Here is a 17,051-nt window from a genome sequence, read left to right on the forward strand (position 1 = left end):
TCACTGTAATCCGTTTTACCCGATTACAGTGAAGATTTAACGTTGTAATACATGTGTAATTAAAAGAAAATAAAATCAACTTGAAATAGAACCATCCTCGGCTTTATCAATTGGAAGACGGCCTTTAAACAAATACTTATATGTGAGTTGTGAAAGGAAATGCCTATACAGTATGTACATGACACTGAAATGTTCTCCACCAAATGCTGATTTATAAGTATTCAACCTGTACCTATTAACCTCCCTTCTCTCCCCAATCACTGCATTGTGTGTGTGTGTGTGTGTGTGTGTGTAATTTTGTGGTAGTTCTAGTTTTATTAAACCACCACTACTGATGTCATTGAGCAGTGCAACAAGCCGTAAACACAACCATGACACATCACCACCATATATATATATATATATAGCTTATATGGTGAACATGTCAGCAAAGAGTTTACTATTTACTCATCGAATACACACAGAGTAAGATTAGCAGCCATTTGCATTGATCTTTTGGACAGAAGTCAAATATTTACTCGTCCTTTTGCTCAAATCTTTTAGTCTCCGCCAACTCCTGAGGGCTATATTTTGGGTTTTTTAGCTACTAAATGCTCTACTATCTTTACCAGTTAGTTGCTAACTTCGTCTGTCTGCGTTTTGGTACTGGAAACTATTGGTTTATTTGATCTTTTCTTTCCTTTCTGCCTCCTGTAAACCAAAACAATGAGCTGAAAGAGGCTAAAAATCTCAGAAGAGCAGTTTGTCACTCGGTTACACATTGGCATCTGACTCATTAATATAAAAATATTGGTTCAAGCCGATTGAAGTTCAAATTCATTTAGCAATATGTTCCATGTACACACAAGTTTAACTGCAATAATAAAGAGCTAAACATTTGATCTTATCCCAGGGTCAAGATCGGCCCTTCCTTCTCTTTCTATTGTGCTTTTAGTGGTGGATATGACATTACTAAAAACCAGAGGGGAAGGGTTTTGGGGCAACCAGGCCAGGCCCGCATTACCCTTAAAATTTAGGGTAACTCTTTTCTGTCCCACAGTTGTGCAAACAGGGCAATTATTTGAGCAACATAAGACAAAAATGCTATCTGAGGTTCAAAATGAGATGTTTTTAAATGTTTTATGACAATAAAACAGCTCCTTGGGCAGCATTACACATCAACAGAGATCTACCAGGGCATCAGTGTCTGGAGCATGATGAATACATGTTGACTGATCAATCACTACTGTTGGTCTGTAACAGAGGCTCTCCAGAAGATAGAGATCACTGTATTGCTTGTATTCAAATACCTCCACTGTGTTTAACAGCAGCGATTCAGGCAAGCTGTGTGACCCCTCACAGCAATGAACATTAATAAAACAATGTCAGTTGTTTCATAATCACATTTTTGACAGGCAATGTATTGAACAAGAGGCAGTGAAATGCAATCACACGTCAATGGTCAAAACTAATATATATATATTAAGTAAAACTATACACATACATAAAGGTAGATGGGGGGGTGGGGAGTGTGTTCTCTATATTACAATGTAACCTGAACAAAGCCCTATTTCAGTTCTCTAGTTAGTTATTAAGGAAGACTTTATCCAACTATAGGTAATCTTCTAAAATGTAGATTGGGATGACTAAACAATGCTTATAAAAACATCAGCGGGTCACCCAGGGTAGTTAGGTATTTCAGGTTACTTAACATCAAATAAAAGGTTTGAAACAAAGGAGTTTTTCAAGACAAACAACTCAGAAGTGCAACATCAGGACACAAAGGAAAACAAACAGGAACCACAGCGCTGATAGCTTAATTTAAAAACAAACTTCCAAAAAAAAAAAAAACACACAAAACACAGCTCAAACCTGACAGATCCACGAGCGAGGAAGTGTTTAAATTAATTTAACATACAAACAGAAAGTTACCAAATCCAGCACTTCAGTACTGTACTTCAGTCAGAAGACCCAAGCTGCAAACTTTATTTCTGTGTACTTGAGTAAAATAAAGTGCCAACAGCAGCTGCTCATTAATCTACTGTATATAAACTTTCTTCTTCACAGCCCTAGTGCATACATAATTTGGTCCGAGCCCCTCAGCCCTAATTTTCACAACCTAATTGATTCCCCCAAATCACCTATGCTAAGCTATTCAAGTGCTTAAAATACTAAATTAAGACACTTAATTCAATTTAAGTTTAGCTTTAGTGAGGTTTTTTCTTGAGGTATGAATTTTAACTATCAAAAAGTCCCACCACATACGAACCACAGATTTTGGTTTCGGGTGTGAAAGCCTGTCAACAAATACTCAACAGCTATTACTGAATATGCAAATGCATAATTGGATTAAGTGCAAATTGCATATAAATGCCACAGAATGCATTAGCTCCACAGTTTTGGCAACCGTTTGAAGAATTTAATTCCAAACTTTTGAAAAATACTTGACTGCTACTCTGTTATCTTGATGGTATGAAAAGTGAGTAGAGTCGGTTTAAGACAGTTTCTTAAAAAAATAGCTTGTTTAAGGATAAAATCCATCTCTTTTGGAAATATTAACTCGTAAAATTCAGATAGCAACCCCCTCCCGCCCCCCACACACCCTGGTCTTACTGCTCTTTGGTGGTACAGTATAACCACAGTTCAGTATGTGCCTTATCTTTGGAGAAGTAAAGATTCCACTTTGATGATTTTGAAGGAAAAAACTTGAGTCTTAGTAGCTAAAAAGTACCTTCACAAAAATGTAAGAGCCAGTGGATGTAATACCTAGCTTTCTGTTTCAAAACTGGGAAGACTGGAGCCCTAAATACTGCTGCTACAGATATACCAGTCTCTAATGTTGCACTTATGACAGACGAACCATGGGTTATGACAATGAGACGATCGCCCTTTAGCAGCGTTGTAGCAGTGCAGTCTGGATGATGAAGGCTGTGCAAAAATGGCATTCTGAGGTCTCCCCTCCTCTCAACACCTTCCAATAATGGTGACGACAGGACTCCTAAAGATGGGACTGTGATGAGGATGATGAGGAGGAGGAGGGGGGCTGGGAGGGCAACAGGCTGTGAGTGCGTGAAGGTCGCTGGGGTCGCGTCTGCTGGGAGGCGGTCCCAGAATCAGAGGAGTCCAGGCCCGGGCTGCCTTCATTAACCTCTGTGTCCAGCTGGGCCGGACACTCGAAGTGAACACAGTGGAACACCTGAAGAGAGATCAGAGTCAAAACACCATTTAAGTTGATCTACTTTACCAGCCACTTACGATGCTAATAACCAGCAAACATAAATTAGGCTACTATTATTCTTCTAATAATCCAGCTGGATATTAAAATACATTAGGTACTCTGTGATGTGGTAGCTGATGGAGTGTGATTCATTAAAAGTTTGGTTTGTAAAAAGGGGCCAGCTACACATATTAACACAGATTAACTACATATGTATGATTTTGTGTTTCTTGTTGCCTGTTGACCATAATAAACTGTGTTTTCACCTCATTAGCTGTGTTGTGAGTCCCAACAATACGGATGAAGGAAGCAGGCTGCTTATCAAACTTCAATGTCTGCCATGATCTGTAAGAGAGGGCGGTAAAAACACAACACATCAATAATAAGGAAACATTCTGATTGTATCTACGTTTCCATATGTTTTTGTTTACTACATTTATAGTCCGTCTATTATGATTACCTTTTCCTGACAGGGCACTGATTATTGTTCATAGACTTAAGGAGAAGTTTGTTTGACTAATTGACTGATTAAGGGACAGAACATTCCCAGCTTAGAGAGAGAAAGTAAAGTCTACCTACCTATAGGAGCAACAGCTATTTTGCAGCTCATCTGCCAAAAACCTAAGACTTAGTCAGCAGTAGCTGGAATATAGCCAAGTATTTTTTAATCCTGTCCCCCTGAAGGAAGTGATTTTCAGACAAGCCTTCTCCTTCCTTAGCAAGGAACACATATGTCTCAAGGTTCCTTTACAATTGAACAAGCTTTCAGAAGAGATTGTGTACTGAAAGAAAATCAGCTAGTTCCTCTGTTTGTTTGTTTTTAAAGTTCAAGGCCTACTGGTATGAATTCATATTAACAACATATTGATAAGAAATGAACAACATATGGTATTATAATAAAAAAAGAAATGTATAAGCCATTTGTAACAGGTAACTCCTGCAATATGATCTGTAGATGAAATTCTGTACACAACATATTGAACTAATAGGCAATTGTTATGCCAAAACCACTGTCGCTTTGTAGCCTACATCAATGTTGTATTTTGCGGACATGTCTTTAGATGAAACATGTTCTTCATAAGCTTTAGTCATTCAAACATTAATATAGCAGGAAACAACTATTTGCTATGTGAAGATACAGTGAAGCCATGGTGTCCTGAGCAGAGAACGATGTCACACTCCCTTTACCTGTGTTGTTATCCCAGCCTGTCTGCTTTGTTTACAAAGCTAGTCCAGCCACGTGTGCATGTTAGTGCATGTGAGGAAAGTGACTGAAATATTGTTTGTTTTCCCCCCATCAAGCCGAATTGAAAACAATGGAAAGACTTACCAACGCACCGGTTTTGGTGAGATTTATTTTGTTTCTGTCCAGTTTGAATAAATGAACAATGTAATGAAGATATGCAAGGTAAAATGACGGTATTTGTTTATGGGGTCTGGTGGCGAGTGATAGCAGCATTGTGCCCAATTCTGGTTAAACATAAAATATATCTCTGTAGGTAGGGATCCCTTCCATAATGATGTCAGACACTTTGAGTAGGGCTGTCACCTTTAATCAAAATTAGAAAATTAATTCGAACATAGTTAATTTTCAAAGTGTAATGGCCTGTTCGATTTCAAAATGTACATCTATAGAATCTATAAGTGTAAGAGCCCGTTTGTAGTTGTTTGCATTGTGATCCAGCAGAGGGCACTCCACCATCAGCTTGACCTATAGCATGCCCTATTGACCTGTCAGTAAACTAAGCTGGGAATGTTATGTTGTTTACTAAGAAAATGTAAGAAACTCACAAGCAAAGCATAGAAGAGCAAAGACGTCCTGCAAGGATACGCAGCCCATATGTATAATAATCATATTATAAGGCAAATGTCTTTTTTATATGATTAATCCTTTAATATCGTCTTTATGTTATGTATTCCTGTGTGGTGTCATAAAGGTTTACATGAAAGGTTTCATTCCAAAAAATTCAGAGTCAGAATAACAATCTGAGTTTGTCAGTGGTCAAAACAAAACTTTTTTGGTAGATGTATTTTAACAGGTGCATTTGTCCTAAGGGTTAGTGTTTAACGTTAAACATTTAATGTTACATGCTGGCCATGGCGGCCATAGCCTGCAGCCTGTTCTGCACCATTTTCTCATCTAAATTGGTGAATTAAGAGATTATTTCATCCAAATCAGTGTTGGTGATTGTTGTTAAATCTGTGAAAAGATTGACATAGATTGTTTTGGTGAGTTTTATTTTGTTTCTGTCCAGTTTGAAGTGTGTTTGAGATTATCTGTTAGGTAAAATGACTGGTTTGGTCACAGTGCCCATTTGTTTTGGTCTGAGATGCTGGTGCTCTAGTGCGACATCTAGTGGCAAGTGAGTTTTGTACATATGACCTTTAATACATATAGTACCAAATCACTTCCACCGCTTACATTTCTAGATCAGAGTGTGAAGTTATTCAAGATGTCACCATCCCAGGTTTGACCTATTGTATCTGTGTTCAAGGAGTTCAGGTAACAAGGAAAAAGTCACTGTGTTAAAGGAAGAGACAGACAAGAAAATGGGAGCCTCACCGACATGCCACCCTGGTGCGGTCGATCACCTTTGTCCACTGTTGCTGGTTGGAGGAGACTTCAATGTAATAACTGTATGAGCGCTCGTCACAGTCCCACAGCAACAGCCTGAACAGGTAAAGAAAGTGAAACATGAGCACTATTTAGTTGTTTTGTACTTATTTGTATTAAAACTGTTAGAACTACCAAACCATGTACGATCTGTCATAAACCTGAAGCACCAAAAATGCTGCAGAAAATGTAATGTTCAAAACATTTTAAAAAGGGAATAAAATACAACTGAAGAAAAATTGTCTGTTACATTTTTGTTAACATTGTCACATTGTCAGTGTGTGGGATTTAGTGGCAGATTTCCCTTGTTTCACCCTCCCAAGTGTAAAGGAGAAACTATGGCTGTGCAAAACCCAAGACGTCCTATCTAGAGCCGTTGTTTGGTTTGTCCGTTCTTGGCTACTGTAAAAACATAGTAGGTCAACATGGCGTTCTCTGTGACAGGGGACCTGTTGTTGTAGATATACAAGGCTCATTCTAAGGCGACAAAAACACTCTTTTCAGGTGATTACAGACTAATAAAAACAGTTATACATATTATACTCCATTTCTGACAACAGACCTAAATGTTACACATTTTCTGATTTAGATGCAGATGCTTGTTCTCTTATTTATTGTGGTAGATCCAACTGCTCTCAGCTGGGTGAGGGACAAAGTTATTGTTTGATTTATTAGTGCAGACTTAACAATTACTTCACCAGATGTTGATGGTATCCAGAGATCTTTTCTTCTTTTTTTAAACCATAGTCAGAGTTAATGATGTGGTCAGATGTACCTCAAGGAACTAATGGAGTAGGGCTGAGCCAGCTGGATGACGATTGCTCCAGAGCCCAGCTGATGGCAGGTGTAGCCGGAGTCCCAGTCGTAGTTGCGCGTGTCACCGTTGAGCAAGGCATTTCTGCTACGGCTCACACCCTCAATGACACTGGCACACGATGCGATGGTCGCCACGTTCTCACCGGGAACTGCAGACGTTAGATGCAGGGTTATTGACTTGGTTTGTTATGATCTGCACTTGGGACCTAGTTGCCTGCATCTAGCTTGAACAAGTTAAACAAAGAAGAGGCTCAAACGTAATATAATGCTGTAATATGAATGCTAGACACATAAAATAAGTGCACTTATTAAAACAATTAAAATTACATATGTATTTAAGACAATTTTAGTTCCTGTACATCTGCAACTTACCCAAAAGTCCGTTCTCCAGGGTAAATGAGCGGTTGGTGAACATGCATTCAAAAGCCACGAGATGGAAGACCTTGTTGACTGTGTTGTGTGTTCCCACAATGCGAACATACCTGAGACACAAAGAGCAACATCACATGTGAGAGAGCAGGAGAAGCAAATCTTTAAATACGACATGAAGGTACAACTCTTCATCTTGTCCATGTATTAGACCGTATTAGTGTCAGCTAGGTGTAGCTAATAAACTAAGTGGCTAACCGAGTGTATATTGATATGTATACTTTCATAGTTTGCAAATTAAATGTTGGTTGTGTTAATATGATGGTGCAGCACTATTGTTTCCTTCCTTAGGGCAAGCTTGAGTCAAATCCTCTGACATCTGTTTTACACACTGTTATCACAAACCAGGGATGCCCACAACACATTATTAAATTTTTTCCCCAAGTGTCTCCAATGTCCCAAAATACTATACCAAAAACGCTTGAAAATATGCTTCTCTGTCCTCTGCCAAGCAAACATCAGTGTGGTTTGTAAACACCGAGAATATAATCCCAATCAACTACTGACAACAAACTCAAAACACACTGTAATTGCACCAGGTAAAGACAAGTCATGGCAAAGAGCAAAGACAGGCCTTTCATGCTTGGCAAAAACTGCAGAGATGGAATCAGATTTGTTTTAACACGTCATGCAACCAAGCTCTCCAGACTGGCAAGATGACAGAACACCAAAAGATAGTGAACTTGTGAGTAGTAGAGTTTCTTGTTTACAAGTCCTGGTTTTCTTGTAAATAAGGGTGGTGAACATGCATAGAATGCTACAAAGGGAGGGACTGTTGGTGTAACTGAACAGGGAGCCAAGAGGTTTAGTTTAATTTACCTGCAAACTCTTGGAGTGAAGTAAAGATTCTGCCATGAGCGGCAGAGATACTTGGAATGGTCCACGACACGCACCCAGTCCAGCTCATCCATAGATACTTCAATGTGATAGGAGTAGGACCTTAAATAATCAAGAATGACATTTTAAATCAGTACACAAACTCAGACTCTGATTGTCATAATTATATAAAGCCATTATAATCAGGTTCATTAAAAAGCAAAACAACTATATACGTGTTCAGAAATGTGCCTGGAATTATTAATGGAATAAAAATACAAGAAACTTTCCTAGTTTCTTCCTCCAAGTTAAAGAGTCCCTAAAATGGGTTCTGTCAGCAATCATTTTGTAAGAACTTTTTCTATTTTGGAACAACACAGTTCAACAAAATACCACCAAAAACAGACACAAACAAAAACAATATTAATTTTAGCCCTCTGATCACCTTGCATTGTTGGAACCAATTAAACTACATATCAGTGCAGTCAGTCAATTATTTTTGAACTTGAATATGCACTCCAATATTCAATAAAAACATTGTGAGTTATACGACATATGTCTAAAGATAAAATTCAAACCCTGCTATCCTAGTTTGAACTTCTTTGTGTTTGTTTCAGCAGAATGAGACAACCCTGTCTTACCGGCTGTCTCTGTCCCACAGCAGCAGGCGGACGTGGTTGATGATGGAGGGCTGGCCCAGTTTGACCTGGATGCCGGCCCGGCCGTCCTCTTCTATGGGATGTCTGGAGAAGCCATGGTCCAGGTCGTAGTTCTGGGTGTCTCCGTCCAGCAGCGCCGACTTCAGCTCCCCTTTTACCACCTGAGCTCCGTACTTCATGGTGGCAATGTTTTCCTCTGGGACTGAAACCCAAGAAAAAGATAAAACATGAAACACATATAATATATGAAAAACACAGAAATAAACTGTATTCCATTTTTGATTTTGATGTTTGATGTGATTTATAGTAGTAATAGCAGTAAGCGGATGGAGGGGTAAGAGCACTAACTCAGCATGCCACGGTAGTTGAGGTCCATGTTGCGGCTCTCGGAGCGGGTCTTGATGGCATCCAGCAGGTCGTCTGGGCTCAGCAGGCCGGACGGTCGCACCACGTTCAGCATCTCTGTCAGAGTCATAAGGGGTAGCCGAACTGCTGCCATTACTTCCTGGGTGTCGGTTCCCTCCACGTGCTGACGGCACCAGCGACACAAGGCCTGGAAGATCTCTTTCTCAGTGGCAGCGAACGAGTCCCGCCTGACCACAGTCAGCAGAGCAGTCTGCAAATAAAAAGATATTTCAATCAAATAACTGTTGGAGCCAAAAATACCACAACATGTAGTGGTTACAGCTTCTTAGTAATGAATATGGGCTTGTTTTCCTGCATTTCATTTTTTTTTTTATTTTACTGTTTGTAGTTTACAGGATTGTTTTTGTGTCGTTAGCTTAGCTGAAGTTACATTAACTGACATGCTGGACAAATTCCAATCTCCATCCTAAAGCCTAAGCACTGAACCCACCTGGTAAGTGCTTGAGTGTGAGAGGCTGCAAGGGTCTGAAATTGCATAAATAGGAATGGGACAGCATTTTGTGATATATCAGGGACATCTTCTGAAACACTTCTTAAAACATTCTAACACACCATTTTATTTACAACACGTCTTATGTTTGATTATAAATACATAAAAGTAAGTTGATTATGTTGTGTTAATATATCACTTTACCTTGACTAAAACATGTTACATAGCCTTTATTTGACTCTTTATACTTTTTTTCTCTACAAAAGAACTTAAGGGACCAACTACCTGAATTGAAAGTCTTCCAGAGCAGACAAGAAGTTGCTGTCAAATCAGCACAGCATCCTAGACTTACATGTAAACTTCTACCGTTTTTTAATGATTCAGGGCTTCCCCTGGTAGCGTATGGGTAATTCCCTGAGGCAAACTCTGCAGAAATGCAGACTTAAGGAAAGTGCAGATAAGGGGATCAAAAGCAAGAGAGCCATCGTGCACTTGACGACGTGATAGTGGGACAGGCATAATCCTTTGCGAATTTACCAGGAACGCAGCTCAAAGTATGCGAGTCTGCAAGAGTGGAGATTGGCCCTGTGGTTTCATACACATCTGCATTAAAGACTAAACTCATCTTGCACTGTCTGGTAGACATCACTTACCTAAAACTAGAGGTCACTGTATCTTAGGTTTATGTTGGACACATGGTGATGTCTGGAGAAATGAAGGCTACTCTAAATGTCAGAATGAACCAGATGCAATCATGATTACAACTCTTCATACACCATTCTGTAACCCCGCAAACTCTTACCTTGGAGAGCATAAGGAAGCCGTCAGAATTCAACACTTCAGGTGCGTGTCTGTCCATATAGGCACAGCAGGCAGCACTGAGTGCGCTCAGAGAGTACAGACTGGCCACATCAAAAACCAGGCAGACGTTGTTGGTGTGCAGGATGGTGCGGAGGAACTCGGAGGTGGAGTCCTCCAGTGGCTGGAGGCCGTAGCGGTGAGCCAAGCCCAGGAAATCAAGCAACACCTCTTCCCGGGCAGAGCTGAGGCTGGCCCGGCCCGTGTACAGGTAGTTTAGCAGCATTGAGAAGGCTTCGGCTCGTGTCTCCTCTAGACAGACCTCCGCCTGGGGCTGGGACTCTTTCATCCCGCCGTACAGCAGGGCCCTAAAGGAACCAGAGACATTTCAATCAGTCCTGCTCTTACAACCGTTGTACTGTCTACACCAGCTGCCAGAAGTCAAACAACAACAACAACAATACATTCTGAAGAGCATATTGAATAACATGGTGTTAGGATTGTGTAAATCACACGTACACTGTAGTATTAAATGATCCTCGTGTTGTTGTTTGTGTGTTTGGAAACGTTGTCAAATTGCTGGCAGATACAACACTAACATCAAATGTGAGCAATTTAATTTGTGTGTCACTGTGAAAGGAAGCATTTTGGGTGATATATAGAAATAGGGAGCCCACAGGATCAACACACAACCAACTAAACCCTCACCAATGAGAAGCTGGAAGTAAGAAACGTCTGGCTGCTTATAAATGACAATGACTCGATTGTTTCAGCTGTTGTTTGTGGATTTCAACCGCTGTCCGGATGAGATTGTGTTCATAGGCTCACCACAGGATCCGTATGAATGACACTGGTGTGGACATTTACCTGAAGTAGTGACAGCGAGCCGCCAGGATGACCCGGTGCGCCGGGAAGCGCTTCCCCTCCACGACGAAGGTGACATCGCTGTACTCCTCGCCGAGCACCAGGGCTCCGAGCTGCTCCGACAGCAGGTGGATGTGGTCGATCTCCGACACGGAGGCCAGTGGACGCAGAGGGTGGCTATTACTCATGGTCGACGGCTGCCAGAGTCACATCTGACACGGGAGTAAGCGAGTCAGACAGCTAGCTCAATGCTAAATGCTAACAAGAATGCCATGAAATCTCACGGCGGGTGTAAACAAATGTTAGATGGGAAGCTAACGTTAAGTTATTAAACCAGGTATTGTTAAGTGTCTGTTGTTGTTCGTATTCCAGTAAAAACAAGGTAGTAAACAGGTTTAAATAATGTTTTAGCGACAACTAGCTTTCTTGTTTACAGTCGCGGATATTTGACACCTGAACAGACGAGCTAACAGCTCACCGCTTTAAACTCACCGAGCAGCTCTCATTCACTCCTGTGTTTGAATAAAGATGTTTTTCCAAAAGACAGTCCCGGTTATTTTTCCACTGGGAAGGAAAATTCACCAAATTCAGCATCAAATTCCAACATCACACACAAACGGAACCCGATTCTGGGTCAACGGACATGCACTTCCGGTTCGAGGAACGGTTTTTCAAAATAAAGGCACCCTCCCAAAAGAGAGCCTTTGAACGAGTTCCGCTTGATATATAGTCCATGAGCCAGGGCCCCATCGGTATCATCTGGGGGGACAAAGTCTCATAGTGATTTTTGGCAAGGTATACAGCCCTAGTACTAGAAAAATCACGATAGCAGTGCAGGGGTGGTAGCGAAATCACTTTTTTCAGCTCATGAAGTTACTAACCCCCTAAGATAAATTCTGTTTTTGAAATCTGGTGTATATCTGGTTTAGGCTCATGGTAGGGATATTGTCAATATTCTATAATATGGTGCTTGGTATTGTTGGAAAGGGGACCTTTTAGGCTTTCATTTAAACCCAGTACTGAATCTGTCTGACAAACACAGAGGTCACATGACTTCTTTAAACCAGAAATAACACACATTTTCTCACAATTTCCGCCTAAACTGACACATTTTGAGTTTATCAATTAGCTCAACCGAGGTCTGTTTATAATATATCGCCTTAAGTCTTGAGTACATGCAATTCTAAACACATTTCAGTAGTGGAAAGTAACTCTGTACAGCAAGTAGGCTAATATTCTGAAGTACCTGTATGGTACTTATAATTTACAGATCGAGCTTTTAAAAACTTACAATGTACACTATACAATTATAACCCCAACAGTATGTAAAATGAGTAGATTTACCACCAGAACCAACATAAAAATGCTGCTTAATGATGTTAATACATCCCTAAAATATTCCAATAAGTATAATAAAGCAAAACACAACTTTGATGCCATTTTGTCTACATACAAGTACTGTTACACCTTTTTACTGGTAAGTAAGACTTTTACTTGAATCTGAGTGTTTTTACATTGTGTTTTTGCTTCTTCTGCTTTTTTTTCTTTAATAAAAGGATGTGAGTTTTTCTTCAGCCACTGCAAACTGACCAGTACACACAGAACAACCCTGATGAAAATTATTTTGACTTTTTAAGCATTTCACCAATAAGGTAACATAATAAATGAATACTATAATACAGTTTTACACATTAGATTTGTGTGCCAACACCCATTTATCCCAGGACACAGTTCCCCAAAAACCCTGACTGCTATCATTTGATCATGATGATTATACATCAGCATGACACAAAGACATTTTAATCCATCTGAATTTAACCACTGTGCACGTCTGTGTCTCTTACCTCTGCTGTTCTCAACCTTTTAAGGTTCAATAAACTAGTTGTTTCTTTAAGAGAAACACATTATTTACATCTTGTGAACACTTCCTCACAGTGACATGTAGCCTTTTTTTTTTTTAAATTTGAGCCGCCTGTGTTATTGCATAACTTCCTTCTAGCTTATTTGTTGCAATATGAGTCCAAGTTACTGCAGTTCCATAGTTGTAACTGATTTTGTTGTTTACTACAACTTTCAATTATGTCACATCCCACCTCCTTTTCATTTGATGTGAATGCTTACCGGGATGTTCAAAGCCAACTGAACTAATAGGTTACATACTTGGTGAAATTGATACAAATTATAAGAGAAGGAACTAAACAGAAAAATATGACAATAAAAATATCAATACAATTTGAGTATACATCCATCACTGGGCACAATAAAGTGCCCAACAGCAAGTTCATCAAGCAAGATGTGTTTGCTCATTTACTTTTTGAGCAACCATCCATATATACAGTATGTTAAGTTATTATGTCACATTATGTTTACATTCTTTTTACAATAATCAATCTTGAAAATGATGATAAAAAAAACTTAAGAGAAATTAGGAAAGATCTGATGACATGAGTTTGTTTGTTTGGTTATTTGATGGTAGCGTAGAGATTGCTGGGATCAATTGAGGAAGTTTTTACGGTCGTGTAGGTTACAGCATCTCCTTCATCGTCATCCTTTTTACTCTGAACCTGGAAGGAAACAGCACAATATATATTAAACAACAGGAGATGACATAGCCTCAGTAATGCATTACAACATTATAAAAGATAACGGTGGAAAGGAACACTATGCAACAGTGGAACACAACATACAAAACAACACAAAGAATCAACAAATGTGACAAAATACAAAGCAACATTATCATTCAGACGCACACTTTTCCTGTAAACAGGTGTGCATCTGAATGCTGAAATTGAGACATTCCTCAAAACCAAACAGACAGCTTACCTGGATTTTACTGTTGGTCTTATTGGTGAAGCTGATGGAGGCGTAGGAAACACCATCTTCAGGATCAGCCTACACAGAGAAGACAACATCATGGCTGCTCAGTAACATGTGGATTTATACTGACTCACACTTCTAACTTTATTCCATTTTATTTTAACATTATTTGAATTTGATTACTTCATGATTCATCTCTTGCAAGTGATGTCTCAAAATGTTGTAAATAGTTTATTTGTAGTGGTTTGACCTCTAACCTCTGGTTTTAAAACCACAGTTTGACACTCATGTTCTCTTCTGCTGTAGTCCAGTTGCATCATCTAACTTCCCTTTTTATCTTTACTGCACATTCTCACACTCTCAGTACTGTACAGAATGTAAAATACAGTTATATTTCAGAGAGTGTAACTTTGTACTGGGTGTAGTGTGTGATCTCACTGTGTCCTGACTGGTTTCTGGAGCAGACTGAGTCTCTGCAGGGTTTGAGGTCAGTCCCTGGACAAACACAAGAAGCATCTTACAGTTCAGTTGATGCACATGTTGTCAGGGTACAATACAAACAGCTCCTCTACAATGTGTGCAATATATCTGTGCAGGATTCAGGTACAGGTAGTGTGATGGGAGTGTCAGAACATCTTCAGATCTACAACTTCAGTCCAGTGGATGAATTCAATTTGACTTGAGACGTAATTCAACACAACCAGCACAAATACTGTCTCTATAAAGCTTATAATGTTCAGTTTGTGTTGACAGTGTGTCAGAGAGGAGTTGATTCAACTCTGCTGTTTATTTCCTTGACCTTTGCTGCTGCAACCACAACACAGTCAGTACTGTTTATCTTATCTTATCCTTTCTCAGCTATAGGATCAAAATTCATAGAGACGACAATTTTTAAACTCACAACATTGTCATTCATCTTTGTTTTCTTCCCTGAAAAGACAAAAAAGAGAGTTAACTTTATCTTACAAAGAGAAAATCCAGTTTTATTCAAACTTCGTATTCATAAAGGTTTAATCTGTGCTGTCACCTTTAGTTTTCTTCCATCTGATGACCTTCCAAACTATTATTACAAGTGCCACTAAAACCACAGCCACAATGAGGAACACCCACCACAAATCTGGAAAGATAATGAAAATATTTGAAGCCTTTTGGCTGCAGCTTTCTTTTCTGTTCAAGATCATTTAGCTAAAGGTGAATTACAGTTAAAGGGATTTTAAAACTTGTTGAAACATTCATATAATAGATTTAACCAAATCTCCACAAACACCTAAGAAGTACAACATAAACTGTTTTAACCTTACACTTAATTTGGATGTGTTCAGTAAAGTAAAACTAATAAAACTCTTCTTCTCTTCTTCTTCTTCTTCTTCACCACCCTTTATTCTCTTTCAAAAAGGTTTGTTTGTTTCTGTACGAATGTAAGAAACATTTTAAAATACTTTTCCAAAAGCCACTAAGAAGAGCATTTAAAAACATTCAACCATTTACTAATGAAACAACACAAAGTGTCAGTATCTTAAAGTCCTGCATGTCTTTGTCACCACACAGAGAGAGAGAGAGAGAGAGAGAGAGAAATTGTAGAAGCAGACAAAAATGTGGAGTCACTACCTTTTAGTACAGTTGAAGTATCATTGATTAGAGATGGTATCAAGGTGGTTCCTGCTTTTATGCTGTTTTCAGTTGTTGTTGTTGGTTTTGTGTCCTCACCTGAACAGATAAACAAAACTCAACAAACTGTTCAAAACTTGTGTTGTGATATAATATTAAAACATCAAATCCATACAAATATTAACGCCAGTTTGATGTGACTTTAAACAGCTCAACATATTCTCACCTGGTTTCCCACCTGAGGGCTGAAGTCTGAAGGGAAACTGCTGCACTTTGAAAGCATCAGTCACTGCACACTTCAATGAGTTAGAGTTTGATGTGTAAATGTAATGAGAAGTCTTAAAGGTCACAGAGACATTGCAGGGAGACTGTGATGTCTTCACTACTTGGTTATCTTTATCCAGATCTTGACCCTCATTCAGCCACTTCACTGTGTGTGTACATCGTCCATTAGTCGACACAGAGCAGCTTAATGTCACCTTATCAGAGTCCTTATGTTCAGTCACTGGTGAAGATGGAGATATTGTGAGAGAAAGACAACAAGAGTAAAATGAACTTCATCACTATAATCATAATTATTGTAATGTTTCAGTATTTTGTTCTAACAAGACAGTTTGAGCTGAAAACATTATGATGTAAATACTCACTGGTAATAACAGACAGATCAACCACAGAGTCTGGACCTTGTTGTTGTCCTGATATAAACTGTCTGCAGGTGTAACGACCAACATCCTCGACTGTGACCTTCTTTATAACCAGAGAACAGTTCGCTGTAACACTCAGTCTGTCTGATTTAGAGTTGGTGTTTTTACCAATCTGTCCAAGTGTAACCAGCTCTACTGCTGCTATTCTTCTTGAACCACTGAAGAGCCATGTTGTACTGCCACAGTTATTCTGATCCTTTATCACATTTTCACAAGACAAAGTGACGCCATCTCCAGCTCTGACAGTGAAGGAGAGATAAAGCTGTCCGGTTGCTGCTGCTGAGAAGATGAGAGAGAAATATAAAGGATGAAGAGAAATAAAAATATGACTATTAATGTCAGTTTGAGGATCATTTTAGATCCAACAAAAGTTTGTATATGTGCCTCATCCTTGGTTTACAAGAGTTCAGTAAACTCACCATTCACCTTGCTGGAAAACTAACAGACTACTTGTCTGTCTTTCTTAAAGGAAGGTTTAGTCGTCATACAGTAACATTAAATATAATAAAATTAATGTTTTTGTTCTTTATATACATGTTATATGTATCCTTACCTGTAAAGTGAAGCACCAGCATCAGAAATAAAGACATTTTAATCCATCTGAATTCAACCATTGTGCCTCTCTGACTCTCTGCTTCTTGTACTTGTAAGTCTCTAAACTAGAGCTCCTTAAAGAGAAATGTTGAATCTACTTCCTCTAATTGTGTCACTTCCTCATAGTGACTATGGGTGCTTTTCATTATGCTACCGTGTCTCCTCGTTCTCCTCACTTGCTTCCTTGGACCACTTTTGATAGATACTGACCACTGCAGACTGGGAACACCAAACATTAACAGGTGATACAAACATAACAATAAAAATGCAAGCATCTGTA

The 17,051-nt window shown here is 39.2% G+C and overlaps 2 protein-coding genes across 3 annotated transcripts; both read right to left on the bottom strand.

Annotated features, from left to right (window-relative positions):
- Window positions 1-1,088: 1,088 nt before the first annotated feature.
- Window positions 1,089-11,707, bottom strand: btbd9 (BTB (POZ) domain containing 9). Its single transcript, XM_051408349.1, has 11 exons — window positions 11,541-11,707; window positions 11,052-11,260; window positions 10,189-10,552; window positions 8,879-9,146; window positions 8,513-8,732; window positions 7,875-7,994; window positions 6,999-7,108; window positions 6,586-6,775; window positions 5,760-5,867; window positions 3,463-3,541; window positions 1,089-3,175 (listed from the first exon to the last, which is right to left on the bottom strand). Exons 2-11 carry the CDS (start codon window positions 11,234-11,236, stop codon window positions 2,978-2,980), a joined length of 1,842 nt encoding a protein of 613 aa, XP_051264309.1. The 5' UTR covers window positions 11,237-11,260; window positions 11,541-11,707; the 3' UTR covers window positions 1,089-2,977.
- An 809-nt stretch (window positions 11,708-12,516) lies between these two features.
- On the bottom strand, window positions 12,517-16,949 carry LOC127367993 (uncharacterized). Of its 2 annotated transcripts, none has more exons than XM_051408360.1 (9): window positions 16,731-16,949; window positions 16,121-16,453; window positions 15,700-15,978; window positions 15,474-15,572; window positions 14,893-14,982; window positions 14,767-14,795; window positions 14,304-14,360; window positions 13,872-13,940; window positions 12,517-13,612 (listed from the first exon to the last, which is right to left on the bottom strand). In XM_051408360.1, the coding sequence occupies exons 1-9, from the start codon at window positions 16,789-16,791 to the stop codon at window positions 13,511-13,513; spliced, it is 1,119 nt and encodes a 372-aa protein (XP_051264320.1). In that variant the 5' UTR covers window positions 16,792-16,949; the 3' UTR covers window positions 12,517-13,510. The 2 variants fall into 2 exon arrangements, with proteins under 2 accessions (XP_051264320.1, XP_051264319.1); XM_051408359.1 differs by having other exon boundaries at window positions 16,121-16,456.
- Window positions 16,950-17,051: the final 102 nt, after the last annotated feature.

The sequence above is a fragment of the Dicentrarchus labrax genome, unplaced genomic scaffold (genome assembly GCF_905237075.1).
Source record: "Dicentrarchus labrax unplaced genomic scaffold, dlabrax2021, whole genome shotgun sequence".
Lineage (NCBI taxonomy): Eukaryota > Metazoa > Chordata > Actinopteri > Moronidae > Dicentrarchus > Dicentrarchus labrax.